The sequence below is a fragment of the Bos grunniens genome, chromosome 12, assembly GCF_055505025.1.
Source record: "Bos grunniens cultivar Pamir isolate PY7600 chromosome 12, Bosgru_T2T1.0, whole genome shotgun sequence".
In the NCBI taxonomy this organism is placed as follows: domain Eukaryota; kingdom Metazoa; phylum Chordata; class Mammalia; order Artiodactyla; family Bovidae; genus Bos; species Bos grunniens.
In genome coordinates, this window is record NC_141176.1 from 78,201,238 (window position 1) to 78,218,763 (window position 17,526).

Sequence of the window (17,526 nt, forward strand, 5' to 3'; positions counted from 1 at the left end):
GAAAGCACAGGATACTAGCCCCAGATAGCGCAGGTGCCCAACAAAGGAGCTGTAACAGGGAAGAGCCAATTTTGACTCCATGTTGGATCTGTTCCTTTGACATTAGTGTTGCTATTCATAGCTTTTGTCAGGGAACTCTGCCCTTCTGCCTGAATGTTAAAGTACCTTTTTTCAGCTCCCAGGGAGACAATCTGACCCTCACCACCTGTGAATGGCTACAGAAAAGAAAAATTTCCACACAAATAAATCCTCTCCTATTTTGCAAGATAAATGTCCTTTTGACACTACTTTCTCACCTCCTCTCCTCTATGTTCTACAAAAGAACCTGGCATCCAGACCTCAATAAGACCGTTATTTTGAGAAATTAATCTGCCACCTTCTCAGTCTGCCAAGTTTCCCAATAAAGTTGTTATTCTTTGCCTTAACATGTCATCTGTATGACTTATTGGTGTTGTGAGGTAAGCAGAGCGAGCTTGAACTCAGTAACAAGTAACACCGCTATATGTGGTTTTCTCTTCATACCATACCAGAAACAAAGACCGCCATAAACCATTTATTATAAATTCTACTTTTGAAAATAAACACAGGGGAGAGTTTGAGTTAATATACTGCTAAAAGAGTAAAAATTGATGCCCCTAAACTTTGGGCCTATCTTTTCAGTACTTATTTGGACTTCTATTTTCTTGAAGGAATGAAGTTCGGATAATAGACACAGTAGGGAGAGACAAGACACATACTGGTATTCCTGCTACTCTAGGATTAGTGACCTTAAAGGCTTAAACTTGGTTCCAAATCCTTGAATAATAAATACATCAGCATCTAGAGAAGCCTACACGTCATCAAGAGCCTGTTTAATCATGGTCACGAGCATGTAGTGGCCATGATAACAGAAATTCAGTCCCACTTGATGCTCCCAAATTTACAACTGTTGCTTTCACATTAACAGGCAAAGTAGAGCAGCTTCACAGCCAAAATAGCATGGACTCCTCCAATCACCTCCTCACTCCAGCTTCATAATGAGATCTGTGTGGGCCTCTGTAGTTTACTGTCCTGTGCTCCACACTGTGACTGAACCAAACGACATGTGCTGAATAAACCTACACAAGATGCTGCCCTCAACAGTCTTATTTAATCCTCACAACAGTCTTGTGAAACAGGAAGGGCAGCGCTTATTCCTATTTCATAGGAGAGGAAGTTCCTAGACACCGTGTCGTCATTCTCACTAAGGTTCATTAGGCACTGCCTGTGTGCTAAGTGCTGGAACTGTATTAACCTGCCTAATGCCCATGGAAATCATGATATTGGTAAGTGCATGAATAGTGTTCTTATCTTATAGGTAAGAAAATCAAGACAGAGAATTTAAATAACTAGCACGTAAATATTAACATAACTGTAACTGGCTGTTACTTTAGTAACTTGCACCAGGACTGAACTCAGGTAGTTGCCTCCAGAGTCCATACTTACAACCATGACAACATCCTGCTTTGAGATTTGCCTGCCCAGTAGTATCTACCTGCTTTATCCTTGGTCACACAGCTAGTTGATGACCAGGCTGGGGCTATACCTATCCTCCTCCAGCCCTCATCCCTGCCTCGACTGGTCCTGTCAATCATCACCTGCAAAAAATAAAGCCACCCTGGGTCTCAGCACAAGTCTAACCAATTGAACAGAGTGGACATATACACTGATGAACTAACTCTTCATAGGAAGATGGGTCAGGAGGCCACCTTCCGAAGCAAGACAGGTCAAAGGCCTCAGGGTGGAAGAAGCAACCACTGGGAACCCTTCAGGGACACTCTTACTTAATACTGAAGATCCACATGCTAGGTACCACAAGATTCTTAAATGTAACCAAAAGTCTACTGTAAAACTAGAAAGTTTATTTTATTGAAGAGGATGTGTACATTTCAGTGACTTTGCATTTTAACTAATTTTCCATTATATTTAGGTAAAATTCAAAATATGAGCACAGGCCAGAGCTCTGTAGTCCCAGAAATGGATGGACAAAGAAAGAAACACACAGTCTGTCTTCTGTAGAGATGTTCCTGGCAAAAGGTCCTTCTATAACACAGCCAACATTTCAAAAACGAGTCAAAAACACTTCAACACATTTGCATCATATTTTGAGTGTTTCATATGCCACATAACAAATGGACTCTTAAACAATCCTGCAAAGTAAATATGCATTTATCTTTACAGACACACATGAATTGGAATAAAAGCTTCAGATCAGATCAGTCGCTCAGTCGTGTCCGACTCTTGGCGACCCCAAGAATCGCAGCACGCCAGGCCTCCCTGTCCATCACCAACTCCCGGAGTTCACTGAGACTCACGTCCATCGAGTCAGTGATGCCATCCAGCCATCTTATTCTCTGTCGTCCCCTTCTCCTCCTGCCCCCAATCCCTCCCAGCATCAGAGTCTTTTCCAATGAGTCAACTCTTTGCATGAGGTGGCCAAAGTACTGGAGTTTCAGCTTTAGCATCATTCCTTCCAAAGAAATCCCAGGGCTGATCTCTTTCAGAATGGACTGGTTGGATCTCCTTGCAGTCCAAGGGACTCTCAAGAGTCTTCTCCAACACCACAGTTCAAAAGCATCAATTGTTCGGCGCTCAGCCTTCTTCACAGTCCAAATCTCACATCCATACATGACCACTGGAAAAACCATAGCCTTGACTAGACGGACCTTTGTTGGCAAAGTAATGTCTCTGCTTTTGAATATGCTATCTAGGTTGGTCATAACTTTTCTTCCAAGGAGTAAGCGTCTTTTAATTTTATGGCTGCAATCACCATCTGTAGTGATTTTGGAGCCCAGAAAAATAAAGTCTGACACGGTTTCCACTGTTTCCCCATCTATTTCCCATGAAGTGGTGGGACCGGATGCCATGATCTTTGTTTTCTGAATGTTGAGCTTTAAGCCAACTTTTTCACTCTCCACTTTCACTTTCATCAAGAGGCTTTTGAGTTCCTCTTTACTTTCTGCCATAAGAGTGGTGTCATCTGCATATCTGAGGTTATTGATATTTCTTCCGGCATCTTGATTTCAGTTTGTGTTTCTTCCAATCCAGTGTTTCTCATGATGTACTCTGCATATAAGTTAAATAAACAGGGTGACAATATACAGCCTTGACGTACTCCTTTTCCTATTTGGAACCAGTCTGTTGTTCCACATCCATTTCTAACTGTTGCTTCCTCACCTGCATATAAATTTCTCAAGAGGCAGGTCAGGTGGTCTGGTATTCCCATCTCTTTCAGAATTGTCCACAGTTTATTGTGATCCACACAGTCAAAGGCTTTGGCATAGTCAATAAAGCAGAAATAGATGTTTTTCTGGAACTCTCTTGCTTTTTCCATTATCCAGCGGATGTTGGCAATTTGATCTCTGTTTCCTCTGCCTTTTCTAAAACCAGCTTGAACATCAGGAAGTTCACAGTTCATGTATTGCTGAAGCCTGGCTTGGAGAATTTTGAGCATTACTTTAGTAGCGTGTGAGATGAGTGCAATTGTGCGGTAGTTTGAGCATTCTTTGGCATTGCCTTTCTTTGGGATTGGAATGAAAACTGTCCTTTTCCAGTCCTGTGGCCACTGCTGAGTTTTCCAGCATCATCTTTCAGGATTTGGAATAGCTCCACTGGAATTCCATCACCTCCACTAGCTTTGTTCGTAGTGATGCTTTCTAAGGCCCACTTGACTTCACATTCCAGGATGTCTGGCTTAGGTGAGTGATCACACCACTGTGATTATCTGGGTCATGAAGATCTTTTTTGTACAGTTCTTCTGTGTATTCTTGCTACCTCTTCTTAATATCTTCTGCTTCTGTTAGGTCCATACCATTTCTGTCCTTTATCGAGCACATCTTTTCATGAAATGTTCGCTTGGTATCTCTTATTTTCTTGAAGAGATCCCTAGTCTTTCCCATTCTGTTGTTTTCCTCTATTTCTTTGCATTGATCACTGAAGAAGGCTTTCTTATCTCTTCTTGCTATTCTTTGGAACTCTGCATTCAGATGTTTATATTTTTCCTTTTCTCCTTTGCTTTTCGCTTCTCTTCTTTTCACAGCTATTTGTAAGGCCTCCCCAGAGCCATTTTGCTTTTTTGCATTTCTTTTCTATGGGAATGGTCTTCATCCCTGTCTCCTGCACAATGTCACAAACCTCATTCCATAGTTCATCAGGCACTCTATCGCATCTAGTCCCTTAAATGTATTTCTCACTTCCACTGTATAATTATAGGGGATTTGATTTATGTCATACCTGAATGGTCTAGTGGTGTTCCCTACTTTCTTCAATTTAAGTCTGAATTTGGCAATAAGGAGTTCATGGTCTGAGCCATAGTCAGCTCCTGGTCTTGTTTTTGCTGACTGTAGAGAGCTTCTCCATCTTTGGCTGCAAAGAATATAATCAATCTGATTTCAGTGTTGACCATCTGGTGATGTCCATGTATAGAGTCTTCTCTTGTGTTGTTGGAAGAGGGTGTTTGCTATGACCAGTGCATTTTCTTGGCAAAACTCTATTAGTCTTTGCCCTGCTTCATTCCATATTCCAAGGCCAAATTTGCCTGTTACTCCAGGTGTTTCTTGACTTCCTACTTTTGCATTCCAGTCCCCTATAATGAAAAGGACATCTTTTTGGGGTGTTAGTTCTAAAAGGTATTGTAGGTCTTCATAGAACCGTTCAACTTCAGCTTCTTCAGCATTACTGGTTGGGGCATAGACTTGGATTACTGTGATATTGAATGGTTTGCCTTGGAAACACACAGAGATCATTCTGTCGTTTTTAAGATTGCATCCAATTACTGTATTTCGGATTCTTTTGTTGACCATGATGGCCACTCCATTTCTTCTGAGGGATTCCTGCCCGCAGTAGTAGATATAATGGTCATCTGAGTTAAATTCACCCGTTCCAGTCCATTTCAGTTCGCTGATTCCTAGAATATTGACATTCACTCTTGCCATCTCTTGAATAAAAGCTTATATACTCCTATATTCATATTTTCTCTGGTAGGAAAAATTATCAATGAAACTTTTTGTAGAAAATGAATAAACACACACAGTGATTTTCTTCCAAGCATCTCTTCCATTTTCAAATATGAAAATATAATCAGGCATTGAAGTTTTAACAAGATATATTAACTGAGAAACTTCATATCTGACTTACCTATTGGATTTCTATTGAAGAACAATACTGGAGCTCTTAAAATGGTCTCCAACATTTTTCTATGCAAAGTTTGTGAAGAATTAACAAGGACGTAGAATATCAACAGAGACCTTGTGATACCAAAAAGGATGGTAGATACAGTTAACCCTGAAATAAAGAAACATCACTCAGCATGAGATATCTGCCTTATCCTCAACAATGCTAAAGTATGACAGACAGTTTATAAAGATACTGTGCATTTTATTGTATTAAGTTTGTATAGAGATTTACATATATACAATATAGAAAAAAAAACATATGTGTGTATATATATAGTAGTCTCTGTAAGAGCTTAATGCTTTCACCAAATACACTTATAAAGAAAAATATAAAAATCACTGTTTTCCTCTCACTAAATAGAAACAACACAGGGGGGGGGAAATCAAGTGTAAACTACAGTTTCATTCTCGGTTTTCCTAATTTAATTACAACTTCTAATAAAAACTCACAAGAAAGATAATTATAAAAGTAGCTGATCTTCATCTCTCTGCATTTCAAATCTCACTATTTAGAATATGTCTCATAATCTAAAACTGAAGTATACTTTGATACCAGCATGTGAATTAACAGGTCACAGGAGAAATGATTTACCACTTCTTGTAATTTACAAGGAAATTTACTTCCATGTAAAGCAATTTCTTAAAAACTTACTCTATAGCACAGGGAACTCTACTCAGTGCTCTGTGGTGACCTGAATGGGAAAGAAATCCAAAAAAAGAGAGGAGATATATGTGTGTGTATATATATATATATATATATATAGTTGGTTCACTTTGCTGTACAGCAGAAACTAACACAACATTGGAAAGCAACTATACGCTAATAAAAATTTATAAAAATTTAAAATATTAAAGATAAACGAACTACTTCTATGCCCAAGTAGCTTTAAAGAGTATGAAAAGACCATGTTAAGTTGCAAGTGGGCAATCTCTTACATAATTGAATTGCAAGAAACTACAAATTATATTTTGACATGAGATAATTAATCTAAACAAGCAACTAATCTCTCACTAAGTGTTTGGTAGTTCAGATGAGAATAAAGAATCTGCCTGCAATATAGAAGACCCAGGTTCAGTCCCTGCGTTGGGAAGATCCCCTAGAGAATGGAATGGCTACCTGGTCTAGTATTCTTGCCTGGAGAATACCAAGGACAAAGGAGCCTCGCAGGGGGCCCATGGGGTTACAAAAATAGGACATGACTGAGCAACTAACACTTTCACTTTCAAAACACTTGTAAATAAATATAATCATTTACATTTATGCTTTATCAATGACATAAATGAGCATTACCATGCACATAAAAATTAAAATATCCCTCTGAACTTCTCTTCAACTCAAAATGCCAAATATAGTGGGGATAACTTCTATAATAATTATCCTCTCTAAATTCCATATATACGTGTTAGTATACTGTATTGGTGTTTTTCTTTCTGGCTTACTTCATTTTGGACTCTGTGGGAGAGGGAGAGGGTGGGATGATTTGGGAGAATGGCATTGAAATATGTATAATATCATATATGAAACGAGTCCCCAGTCCAGGTTTGATGCACGATACTGGATGCTTGGGGCAGGTGCACTGGGACAACCCAGAGGGATGGTATGGGGAGGGAGGAGGGAGGGTTCAGGATGGGGAACATATGTATACCTGTGGCAAATTCATTTTGATATATGACAAAACCAATACAATATTGTAAAGTTAAATAAAATAAAATAAAATAATAATTATCCTCTCAAGTACTTTTCTTCCATTCAACTGACACATCAGTGTCATTTAAATTCTGAAAGCTGCTAAAATTCCTGAATTCCATCAATAGGCATTTATTTGCTTAACCCACCATCCAATATGAATGTGTAACAGAATCCCTTCCTTCTTCAAACCCCCATAGTCCACCAGTTGAGAAAGAAAATAGCCAATAGATTCAAGTTTCTAACACAAGTGATCAACAAAATAAATACCTAATTTCAATGAGTGGATTTTTACATAAATCATTCTTTATAAAAAGCTTATACAAGCATTTCCTGTGAGGATATTTAAATTTTTATTTGTTTAAAAAAATTTATTGGGGTATAGTTGTTTTACAAAGTTGTATTAGCTTCTGCTGTACAATGAAGTAAATCAGCTCTATGTAAACAGATATCCTCTGTCTCTTGGACCTTCTCTCTGGTCACCACAGAGCACTGAATTGAGTTCCCTGTGCTACACAGCAGCTTCCCACTAGATAGCTGTCTCACATATGGTAGTGTACATATGTCAGTTCTAATCTCCCAATTCATCTTTCCCACCTTCCCATCCCACCCCCCATGTCCACACTTCTATTCTCTACATCTATGATTCTATTCCTGGTCCTGCAAATAGGTTCATCTGTGTCATTTTTAGATTCCATCAGTTCAGTTCAGTTCAGTTGCTCAGTTGTGTCCAACTCTTTGTGACCCTATGAATTGCAGCACTTCAGGCCTCCCTGTCCATCACCAACTCCCGGAGTTCACTCAGACTCATGTCCATCAAGTCAGTGATGCCATCTAGACATCTCATCCTTTGTGGTCCCTTTCTCCTCCTGCCTCCAATCCCTCCCAGCATCAGAGTCTTTTCCAATGAGTCAACTCTGCATGAGGTGGCCAAAGTCCTGGAATTTCAGCTTTAGCATTATTCCTTCCAAAGAAATCCCAGGGCTGATCTCCTTCAGAATGGACTGGTTGGATCTCCTTGCAGTCCAAGGGACTCTCAAGAATCTTCTCCGACACTACAGTTCAAAAGCATCAGTTCTTTGGCGCTCAGCCTTCTTCACAATCCAACTCTAACATCCGCACATGACCACAGGAAAAACCATAGCCTTGACTAGATGGACTTTGTTGGCAAAGTAATGTCTCTGCTTTTGAATATGCTATCTAGGTTGGTCATAACTTTTCTTCCAAGGAGTAAGCATCTTTTAATTTCATGGCTGCAGTCACCATCTGCAGTGATTTTGGAGGCCAAAAAAATAAAGTCTGACACTGTTTCCCCATCTATTTCCCATGAAGTGATGGGACCGGATGCCATGATCTTCATTTTCTGAATGTTGAGCTTTAAGCCAACTTTTTAACTCTCCATTTTCACTTTCATCAAGAGGCTTTTGAGTTCCTCTTCACTTTATGCCATAAGAGTGGTGTCATCTGCATATCTGAGATTATTGAAATTTCTCCCAGCAATCTTGATTCCAGCTTGTGTTTCTTCCAGTCCAGCGTTTCTCATGATGTACTCTGCATATAAGTTAAATAAGAAGGGTGATAATATACAGCCTTGACGTATTCCTTTTCCTATTTGGAACCAGTCTGTTGTTCCATGTCCAGTTCTAACTGTTGCTTCCTGACCTGCATACAAATTTCTTAAGTGGCAGGTCAGATGGTCTGGTATTCCCATCTCTTCCAGAATTTTCCACAGTTTGTTGGGATACACACAGTCAAAGGCTTTGACATAGTCAATAAAGCAGAAATAGATGTTTTTCTGGAACTCTATTGCTTTTCCATGATCCAGCGGATATTGGCAATTTGATCTTTGGTTCCTCTGCCTTTTCTAAAACCAGCTTGAATATCAGGAAGTTCACGGTTCATGTATTGCTGAAGCCTGTCTTGGAGAATTTTGACCATTACTTTACTAGCATGTGAGATGAGTGCAATTGTGTGGTAGTTTGAGCATTCTTTGGCATTGCCTTTCTTTGGGATTGGAATGAAAACTGTCCTTTTCCAGTCCTGTGGCCACTGCTGAGTTTTCCAAATGTGCTGGCATATTGAGTGCAGCACTTTCACAGCATCATCTTTCAGGATTTGAAATAGCTCCACTGGAATTCCATCACCTCCACTAGCTTTGTTCGTAGTGATGCTTTCTAAGGCCCACTGGACCTCACATTTCAGGATGTCTGGCTCTAGGTGAGTGATCACACCATTGTGATTATCTGGGTCGTGAAGATCTTTTTCGTACAGTTCTTCTGTGTATTCTTGCTACCTCTTCTTAATATCTTCTGCTTCTGTTAGGTCCATACCATTTCTGTCCTTTATATAGAGCCCATCTTTGCATGAAATGTTCGCTTGGTATCTCTTATTTTCTTGAAGAGATCTCTAGTCTTTCCCATTCTGTTGTTTTCCTCTATTTCTTTGCATTGATCGCTGAGGAAGGCTTTCTTATCTCTCCTTTGCTATTCCTTGGAACTCTGCATTCAGATGCTTATATCTTTCCTTTTCTCCTTTGCTTTTCACTTCTCTTCTTTTCACAGCTATTTGTAAGGCCTCCCCAGACAGCCATTTTGCTTTTTTGCATTTCTTTTCCATGGGGATGGTCTTGATCCCTGTCCCCTGTCACAAACCTCATTCCATAGTTCATCAGGCACTCTATCTATCAGATCTAGGCCCTTAAATCTATTTCTCACTTCCACTGTATAATCATAAGGGATTTGATTTAGGTCATACCTGAATGGTCTAGTGGTATTCCCTACTTTCTTCAATTTAAGTCTGAATTTAGTAATAAGGAGTTCATGATCTGAGCCACAGTCAGTTCCTGGTCTTGTTTTTGTTGACTGTATAGAGCTTCTCCATCTTTGGCTGCAAAGAATATAATCAATCTGATTTTGGTGTTGACCATCTGGTGATGTCCATGTGTAGAGTCTTCTCTTGTATTGTTGAAAGAAGGTGTTTGGTATGACCAGTGCATTTTCTTGGCAAAACTCTATTAGTCTTTGCCCTGCTTCATTCTGTATTCCAAGGCCAAATTTGCCTGTTACTCCAGGTGTTTCTTGACTTCCTACTTTTGCATTCCAGTCCCCTATAATGAAAAGGACGTCTTTTTGGGGTGTTAGTTCTAAAAGGTCATGTAGGTCTTCATAGAACCGTTCAACTTCAGCTTCTTCAGCATTACTTGTTGGGGCATAGACTTGGATTACTGTGTTACTGAATGGTTTGCCTTGGAAATGAACAGAGATCATTCTGTCATTTTTGAGATTGCATCCAAGTACTGCATTTTGGACTCTTTTGTTGACCATGATGGCTACTCCATTTCTTCTGAGGGATTCCTGCCTGCAGTAGTAGATATAATGGTCATCTGATTTAAATTCACCCATTCCAGTCCATTTGAGTTTGCTGATTCCTAGAATGTTGACGTTCACTCTTGCCATCTCCTGTTTGACCACTTCCAATTTGCCTTGATTCATGGACCTGACATTCCAGGTTCCTATGCAATATTGCTCTTTACAGCATTGGACCTTGCTTCTATCACCAGTAATATCCACAACTGGGTATTGTTTTTGCTTATATTAAAAAAAATTACTTTACTATGTATGACAGACTCTAAGTCCATCCACATCTCTACAAATGACCCAATTTCATTCATTTCTTTGGATGAGTAATATTCCAGTGTATATGCATATATATATACACCATAAATTAGATGAAAAGACAAACCTGAGAATGGAGAAAACAACTGCAAACTAAGCAACTGAGGCTATGATTTTTCCATTGGTTATGTTTGGATGTGAGAGTTGGACTAGAAAGAAAGCTGAGTGCTGAAGAATTGATGCTTTTGAACTGTGGTGTTGGAGAAGACTCTTGAGAGTCCCTTGGACTGCAAGGAGATCCAACCAGTCCATCCTAAAGGAGATCAGTCTTGGGTGTTCATTGGAAGACTGATGCTAAAGCTGAAGCTCAAATACTTTGGCCACCTGATGCATAGAGCTGACTCATTGGAAAAGACTCTGATGCTGGTAGGGATTGGAAGCAGGAGGAGAAAGCGACTACAGAGGATGAGTTGGTTGGATGTCATGACCGACTCAATGGACATGGGTTTGGGTGGACTCCAGGAGTCGGTGATGGACAGGGAGGTCTGGCATGCTGCGGTTCATGAGGTCACAAAGAGTAAGACACGACTGAGTGACTGAACTGAACTGAAGCAACTGACCAGGGATTAATCTCCATAATACACAAGCAGCTCATGGAGCTCAATTTAAAAAAAAAAGAAAGAAAGAAACACAACCAACCCAATCAAAAAGTGGGCAGGAGACCTAAAGGGACATTTCTCCAAAGAAGACACACAGATGGCCAAGAGGCACATAAAAAGATGCTCAACATCACTTTTAGAGAAGTGAGATCAAAACTACAATAAGGCATAACCTCACACCAGTCAGGATGGCCCTCATCAAAAAGTATAAAAACAATAAATACTAGAGAGGGTGTGGAGAAGAGAGAACCCTTTTGCACTGTTTTTGGGAATGTAAATTGATACAGCCACTAGGGAGTACTGTCGTTGTTGTTCAGTCACTCAGTAGTGGCTGACTCTTTGTAACCCCATTATCAGCAGGATGCCAGGCTTCCCTGTCCTTCACTATCTCCTGGAGCTTGCTCAGGATCATGTCCACTGAATCAGTGATGCCATCCAACCATCTCATCCTCTGTCACCCTCTTCTTTTCCTGCTCTCAAACTTTCCTGGCATCAGGGTCTTTTCCAGTGAGTCAACTCTTTGCATTAGGTGGCCAAATCATTGGAGCTTCAGCTTCATCATCAGTCCTTCCAATGAATATTCAGGGTTGATTTCCTTTAGGACTCACTGGTTTAACCTCCTTGCTATCCAAGGAACTCTCAAGAGTCTTCTTAAGCACTGCACTTCAAAAGAATCCATTCTTTGGTGTACAGCATTCTTTATGGGCCAACTCTCACCTCTGTACATGATTACTGGAAAAACCATAGTTTTGACTATATAGACCTTTGTCAGTGAAATGATGTCTCTGCCTTTTAATACACTGTCTAGATTTGTCTCAGCTTTTCTTCCAAGGAGCAAGCATCTTTTAATTTCGTGGGTCTAGTCATTGTCCACAGTGATTTTAGAGCACAAGAAAATAAAGTCACTGTTTCCATTGTTTCCCCATCTATTTGCCATGAAGTGATGGGACTAGATGCCATGATCTTAATATTATGAATGTTGAGTTTTAAGCCATTAAAAATGTATATTTATTTATTTGACTGTGCCAGGTCTTAGTCGCAACATGTGGGATCTAGTTTCCTGACCAGGGATGAACTCAGGCCCCTCTGCATTGGGAGCTCAGAGTCTTAGCCACTGGACCACCATGGAAGTCCCTTAAGCAAGCTTTTTCACTCTCCTCTTTCACCTTCATCAAGAGACTCTTCAGTTCCTTTTCGCTTTCTGCCATAAGGGTGGTGCCATCTGCATATCTGAGGATATTGACATTTCTCCCGGCAATCTTGATTCCAGCTTGGGGGTCATCCAGCCTGGCATTTCGTGTGATGTAGTCTTCATAGAAGTTACATAGACAGGATGACAATATAAGCCTTGACATACTTCTTGCCCTATGTGGAACCAATCCACTCTTCCATGCTCAGTTCTATTACTTCTTGATCTGCATACAGGTTTCTCAGGAGGCAGATAAGGTGATTTGCTATTCCAGTATGGAACTTCCTTAAAAAACTAAAAATGGAACTACCATATGACCCAGCAATCCTGCTACTGGGGTACCCTGAGAAAACCATAATTATAAAAGACACATGAACCCCAATGATCAGAGCAGCACTATTTACAATAGCCAGGACATGAAGCAACCTAAATATCCATCAGCAGATGAATGGATAAAGAATATATTTAAAATTTTAGGTGAAGATATGCTTTAAATAGTATGTAATGCTATATTTATTCTAAACACTTTTGTGACTAGAGACAGTCATGTTAATACCAGTCTGCTAAACCAAATGTTAAGTTAATCACACAGTTGGGGAGGAGATAACACTGTGAAATCAAGGGAAGAAAGAGATAGAATCTAATCCCAGACTTTGGATTTCCCCTGCTTAGCTTCTCAAATAACTAATGAAGCCCAAGATGAGCAGTGTGGTAAATGGGAGTATGCATACCTCAGAGAGAATAACACTTTTATTCAGGGTCCATGCTGCCAGAAGATTTCATCCAAGATCAATAAAATTCAAGGTTTATTCAGACAGAATTCGAAAATTTGAGCCACAGGGTGGGGATCCATTTCCAATCTCCTTGCCCACCCATATAATGATATAGCTCAGCTCAGATCAGTTGCTCAGTCGTCTCTGACCATTTGTGACCCCATGAATCGCAGCACACCAGGCCTCCCTATCCATTACCAACTCCCGGAGTTCACTCAAACTCACGTCCATCGAGTCAGTGATGCCATCCAGCCATCTCATCCTCTGTCATCCCCTTCTCCTCCTGCCCCTAATCCTTCCCAGCATCAGGGTCTTTTCCAATGAGTCAACTCTTTACACGAGGTAGCCAAAGTATTGGAGTTTCAGCTTTAACATCAGTCCTTCCAATGAACACCCAGGGCTGATCTCCTTTAGAATGAACTAGTTGGATCTCCTTGCAGTCCAAGGGACTCTCAAGAGTCTTCTCCAACACCACAGTTCAAAAGCATCAATTCTTCGGTGCTCAGCCTTCTTCACAGTCCAACTCTCACATCCATACATGACCACTGGAAAAACCATAGCCTTGACTAGACGGACCTTTGTTGGCAAAGTAATGTCTCTGCTTTTCAATGAGCTATCTAGGTTGGTCATAACTTTCCTTCCATGGAGTAAGCATCTTTTAATTTCATGGCTGCAATCACCATCTATAGTGATTTTAGAGCCCAAAAAAATAAAGTCTGACACTGTTTCCACTGTTTCCCTATCTATTTACCATGAAGTAATGGGACCATGAAGTGATAATGATATAAGATTTAGGTAAAACAACCTATTAGGACAGACAATAGCCACATATTTCCAGTGGCTGATTTTCTGAATAGATAACCCTGGTTTAACTACCAAAATCCAGTACAGGGCAAAGTAAGAGTCTTCATTCAACCTCTTTTCTTCTAGTAGATCTTTAAAATAATTATTCTAGTTAATTCACAGAGTAAATGTGACTCAGACACTCAATCTGTTAAGACATTACTGAATGTCTCCTGGAAGCCCTAGTTGCTCATATAGACTCATTGTAAACACCTTAGACTCTGGTATAATGGAGCAGATGACTTAACTTCACCTGAATAAACTCCTAAGTACCAGTTCAGAATGAACACTGCATCTTCATCTTCTTTTACAAATCCCCCAAAATACAGGTCACTTTGTACATTCGCCCTAAGAACAGGAAAGAAAAAATATTACACTACAAATATACATAGAACTCACACAAATATAAAAAATAATCACCTCAATTTTAGAAACATGTTTCATGTTGCAAAGTGTTTCCCAACTCACAAGACCTCTGTGTGTCTCCCTGTTAAAAATCTGAATCATGACTTTCAGTTCTAAAAACTGTGAAGACAGACTTAGAAAATGAACCTGTGGTTACTGGACAGGAAGGGATAGTTAGGGAGATTGTGATGGTAATGCACATACTATATTTAAAATAGATAACCAACAATGACTTATTGTATAGCACGTGGAACAGGAACTCTGCTCACTGCTGTATGGCAGCCTGGATAGGAGGGGACTTGGGGGAGGGCGGATACGTGTATATGAATGGCTGACTCCTTTCACTGTTCACCTGAAACTATCACAACATGGTTAACCAGCTATATTTCAATACAAAAGAAAAAGTTCAGAAAAAGAAAAAAAAAAAAGTCTGTAAAGAAGCTACCAAAGAGAGGGACATGGGGAAAGACCATGGGGTGATCATACTCACCTACAAGAAGTTTACTTTTTCTTCAGGGAAACTATGTAAGGTCATAAGAGGAGACAAAAGAAGCCCCACCTCCACCCGACTCTGTGAGAAAGCGAAGCTTCATGTAGATTTCACAGTCCTTTGGGTCAGACCAGGAATCACTCACCAGTATGCAAGCCACCAGTCCTGCAGGACGTAGGCAACCTGGAGCAGGAAACAACAGTCACTCACACACTGACATCACGGAGCCTTACACCCTGCTCACTAGGATGCGGGACAGAAAGCCTCCAGAACACAGAGGCTCCTTCCGGCTCAGGTCTGTGCCAAGCCCCACACCCCATATGACCACAAGTCAGGGAAGGGCATGCTACATTTTAAAATCTTTAAATGATATCCCCTTTTCCCCAGAAGACTTTGCTCAACACATATGGCATATGTCAATGGAAACTCAAGTGGACTTAAAATGCAGCCTCATCCAGTCAGATGAAGGCCTGAGAGCAAATCCTGAGGCTTCCTAGAGGAGGAATAAATTCTGCCTCAAGATAGCAGGGACAACTCCTGCCTCAGATTCCAACCTGCAGGACTGCCTTCCTGATTTCACATTCACCCAGCAAGATCCCACATCAGCCAGTTTTTACAAATAAATCTCTTAAAACACATATCTAAGAATAATTATAAAATAAATATAGTATAAATAGTACATAATCAACAAGCTGAGGGCATAAACCAAAATAAATGCCCTTACATACCTGAGCTGCAATGTTTATGAGAATAATGAAGAGGATGACAGACCAGCCAGCACCAGCTGTGAAGTAATTCTTATAGGTCTTAAAACCAACTTTTCCTTCTAAACGGTCCTCTAAAGGTAGTGTAACCTGTATATTCTCAGGCTGGAAGGGAAAAAAGGCAGTGAGATATGAAATTCTAAATAATGAACTCCAAGTTTCAAGAGTTCAACAATGCCCTCCACTGCAAAGCTGTGGGAAACAGACACATCTCACACACTGGTAGGAGTACAAGATGGTCCATCTCCTCCGGAGAAGGGTGTGGGAATATCTGGCCAAACCATGTGTGCATTTAGCCTTGGACCCAGCCATCCCACTTCTAGGAATCTATTAGAAATAAGGAAACATCATTTGCACGAGGTTATGCACTGCTGGGTGACTTTGCTTAAAGTCGATCATGACTCTCAGCATAAGTATAATACACCTGATTCAAGTATAAAGACAGAAGCTTTTTCTAAAATAATATATAAAATTATGGAGTTAGATGACATCTCTAGATGACTTGTTAATGTACCTCTCTAGATGACTTGTGTCACTCAATGATGGAGACATAAAATGCAGGTGGGGCACAAAAGGTGAAGACGGAAACTAACTCCAAAGTTTCTACTGTGTGTCAGGTCCTTTGCACACGTTACCTCTGACCATGGGGCAAAATACTACCAATCAGTCACCTGCAGTGCCAGAACATCCAACATATAGGAAAAGTAGCTGATTTAATGTGATCACAGGAGGACTCAGTCTAAGGATGTCCTCCATTAAGCCTCTGGATGAATAAGGGAACCTGGGGGCCACCAAAGCAAGTAGGATGTAACTACGGTAAATTGAAGAGTTTTCACATAAGTGTGAGCCACATGCATCCAGAAATTCACAGAAGTGCACCCACTCCTGGTCTCCATAAGAGTCTCCATCCTACACCCAAAGGGGAACCCAACACAGGCTTGCTCCTTTCATGCTCTTCTATCAATTCCATGGAATAAGACTTTGGGAACCTTAGGGTCTACTTTGGGACAAATAAATATGTCATGAGCAGAGCAGACTGAAGGTCCATGAAGCCACCAAGAGCAGACAGACCCAGGTGTGTTGCAGGCTGAGAAACTCACATCTTGGTCCTCTGGAGCCGCACCTTTCAATGAGGGTCTGGGAGACTGTAGCGATGGACCCAAAGACTCAGAGATCATAGTGGGAGTTCCTAGAGCTGAAGATGGTTCAGACTGCTTATTTCCCTTCTCAAAAAGGGAAAAAATATCTATCCCAGATTTCAGGAACTCAGAGTAAGTCCCCCTTTTCACCATTTTGCCCTGAAATAAAAAATAATAATAATAATAATAATAATTTTTGAGAGGAATTTTACATTTGATAATATTGTGTTAGTTGCTCAGTTGCATCTGACTCTTTTTGACCCCATGGACTGTAGCCCGCCTGGTTCCTCTGTCCATGGGATTCTCCAGGCAATAATACTTGAATGGGTTGCCATTCCCTTCTCCAGGGATCTTCCTGATCCAGGGATTGAACCCAGGTTTTCTGCATTGCAGGCAGATTCTTTACCATCTGAGCTACCAGGGAAGCCCTCGATAATATTAAACCAACTGAAATACTAATCATGAAAAATTATTTGGTCTTAAATTATAATATTTGAAGGAAATAAAGATCTCTGGGTCTAGAATTCTTGTTGAGAAATCTAGTCAACTCAACACAGAACTGAGCATTCTGTTCTCTGGCAAACCCTGTGTTAGGTGCTGGGGGATTTGAAAGAAACGTGTGCTCGTGGGTTAAAAATGGAGGTCATTCACATAACTACCATGGGCACTGAGGGAAGCAAGAAGAACAGAAGTTGCTGGGAGGATAAGCACAGTCTCTAGAGACAACATGAGAACTGAGAGAAACCTCAAGTGAAAAGCAGAATTTTAAAA

At 40.4% G+C, this 17,526-nt stretch overlaps 1 protein-coding gene across 1 annotated transcript in view; it reads right to left on the reverse strand.

Moving 5' to 3' along the window:
• LOC147361947 (ATP-binding cassette sub-family C member 4-like) overlaps nucleotides 1-17,526 on the reverse strand; it is a 179,498-nt gene that overhangs the window by 75,642 nt on the left and 86,330 nt on the right. Inside the window, exons 16-20 of the mRNA XM_086330258.1 lie at nucleotides 16,717-16,914; nucleotides 15,581-15,721; nucleotides 14,998-15,035; nucleotides 14,211-14,305; nucleotides 5,155-5,301 (exon numbers count right to left, since the gene is read on the reverse strand). Of these exons, the coding sequence (XP_086186384.1) occupies nucleotides 5,155-5,301; nucleotides 14,211-14,305; nucleotides 14,998-15,035; nucleotides 15,581-15,721; nucleotides 16,717-16,914 (619 nt within the window). The remainder of the gene's footprint in view (nucleotides 1-5,154; nucleotides 5,302-14,210; nucleotides 14,306-14,997; nucleotides 15,036-15,580; nucleotides 15,722-16,716; nucleotides 16,915-17,526) is intronic.